The 2,421-nt window shown below is 43.7% G+C and overlaps 1 protein-coding gene across 1 annotated transcript; it reads right to left on the bottom strand.

Annotated features, from left to right (window-relative positions):
* Positions 1–208: 208 nt before the first annotated feature.
* LOC133199925 (uncharacterized) lies at positions 209–2,141 on the bottom strand. The gene is made up of 2 exons (XM_061335726.1): positions 881–2,141; positions 209–768 (listed from the first exon to the last, which is right to left on the bottom strand). The coding sequence occupies exons 1-2, from the start codon at positions 2,139–2,141 to the stop codon at positions 209–211; spliced, it is 1,821 nt and encodes a 606-aa protein (XP_061191710.1).
* Positions 2,142–2,421: the final 280 nt, after the last annotated feature.

Raw genomic sequence — 2,421 nt, 5'->3', positions numbered from 1 at the left:
AAGGTAGTCTGGCTCCTTATCAACACCAGCCATGACTGAAGTGTTAAAATATTCCCCCCCCCCTTTTTATAACCCTTCATTTTTGGGGGTTTTCCCCATAAAATAACAACACATTTGAAATACAGTTTTTTTTTTTTAATAACCATAAGGTAAAGTGTTATAATCTTCGATCAATTGTCTCTTATCATAGACAATTCTGTATTGTTTTCTAAAGGTATTGTCTTGACTTCATGTTGACGAGTCCTCTGTATTTTGTAGGGATACGAGACTTGGATTTCATCAATTTCTTCTTGAGCATTTTTTCTAAAGTCTCTGGTGACACGATCTGAGAGGCCCGATAATTAAGAGTCAATCCTTTGACTTTACACATGGAATTTCCCTTGGCTGTGAGGTAAGCATAATTTTTGGGGCCTCCTGACATGAATTTGATAATGTGGTCCCCGTCTAATTCGTCGGTCCATTCTCCTAAACTGTTGCCAAGGGTAGGATTAAATTGTCCCTCCTTATGTTGGTATATGATACTGTCCGTGTCGAAATAAAGCACCCGATCTCCTAAAGGTTGTAAAGTCTCGTAGAGGTGTAATCGGGCATGGGCTGTAGTGAAACAGGCCAGTACCACGTTTCCGAAGGGACACTCTTCTACAAATTCCTGTTTCTCTTGATAATTGACCAGCATCATGTCCGATTCTGGCTGCTCTTTATTTTCTAAGAGTTCTATCCCTTTGATGTCAATGGTCGAATCTTGTAAGAGTTGCTGTAATTCCTCTTCTTCGGTCAAGTATCGAGTTTTAGGTAATAACAGGCGTTGAGCGAATTTTCCCCACAAGCAATTTAAAAAGAGTTTGGCTATGGTTCTTCGCACCGGATTTTTTTTCTATACTTAACAGGTCCATCCTGATCCCTTCTCTTTCTAAGACTTTACGAATGTAATCTAGTTTCTGTTCCTCCGTCTGACAATCAGGTGGGAATCCAGAAGCTTCCTGTTTGATCTTTAAGAAGGTATCGCTGTAAGGTCTGAATAAATCTTGACTGCTTTCTGGAAAATGCCAAACTTCGTAAATCCGCTCTAAGGTATATCCCATGTCTAGGGCTTTATGTAATTCTGTAGTCACCCAGGTACCCGTAAGACTGCGTTCCTGGTCTGCGTGTTGACATCGATGTTTAGAGGTAGAGTCCTGTCGTTCCGCACACGTTCGACATAAGGGAAATAATAACTTGCCTCCCGTGCGATAAGGTAAAAGGGGATGACAGAGGTCTCGGGGTGGTAGGACCCGACAGTGAATGAGGCCGAAATAAGTTCTCACGTTCTGGAAGTCGTCTGTTATGATCTGAGGATGGCCTTGGGGAAAAGGTCTGTGTTTTAATACGTAAGGGTATAAGGAACAGACGTCCACGTATCTCATGTCCCCCTCCTCACAATATAATTTAGTCGCATTAGTCCGGCCTGCGTACAGGGCGTCTCGGGGGTTCAAAGGATCTGAAATGTCCAGTTCTCGTACATTATTCTGTAGAGTTACCTCTCTTTGCACTTCTTGATCGAATTCGTGCTCCCAGATGCTAAGGAGGGAGTACCCCATTTCCTCTAAAACAGAACTCCTTCTTAAAGTTTCCTCGTGTAATTGTTCATAGGTAAATTGGGTCCGGTGAGGATGACTTTCGGTCTGTAAATTCGGATAGCAAGTGGGGCATCCGTGCCAATAGCATCCGTAAAATTCGCACACGGTGTGAGTGGCTTCTTGATATCCGTCGACGGTATAACTTCCGATCTTGACTTCTCCCCCGTTTCTTGCATGCCGTATGTTATGTCCGCTCTGCTGACTCATCCAGCTTAACCACCGACAGGCTTTGGCGGAATATCGACGTGCAGGCTGATACCCCAGGTTGGGAACGATGGCAATGGTCTCTCTGGGCATGAATCCTCGACGGTAAGCTAAATTGGCGGCACTGGCAAAAGTGATGGATTCCTGGAAGGGGTCTACATGGACCAAGCTCTTGAGGGTGGCTCTAAACTGAGCACAACATCGTCGTAAAATATCGACGTCCGAGACACAATAGTCCAAAAATTCCTTCTGGAAATCAAACACTTTTCCGGCTTGTTGTTCGTACCATTGGTAAAAAGCCTGTCGTCCACTTATAGACATGTCGTCCGGATTGTAGAAAGGTGCCGGTGGATAAGGCCCACGTAATTCTGGTTGTGTTCCGTATTAAAAAATTGTGGAAAATATCCTTTCTTCAGTTCGGTGAATCCGAAAGCAGAGGGCATCTTGGACAGGGCAAAAGGTAAAAAATTATAAGAGTCGATGAATTTCAGTCCACAGATTTGCATAGATAAGATTTTACTGCCGTTCATGATGACGGTAGGTTTCAGGCAGGCGGAATGAACCAGGTAATTTAAAATGAACTGTCCGTCGCAATGTTGAC

The sequence above is a fragment of the Saccostrea echinata genome, unplaced genomic scaffold, assembly GCF_033153115.1.
Source record: "Saccostrea echinata isolate AGI-Se365-2 ecotype Australia unplaced genomic scaffold, CSIRO_AGI_Sech_v1 ptg000036l, whole genome shotgun sequence".
Classification (NCBI taxonomy): domain Eukaryota; kingdom Metazoa; phylum Mollusca; class Bivalvia; order Ostreida; family Ostreidae; genus Saccostrea; species Saccostrea echinata.
This window is presented reverse-complemented; position numbering and strand designations above follow the sequence as displayed.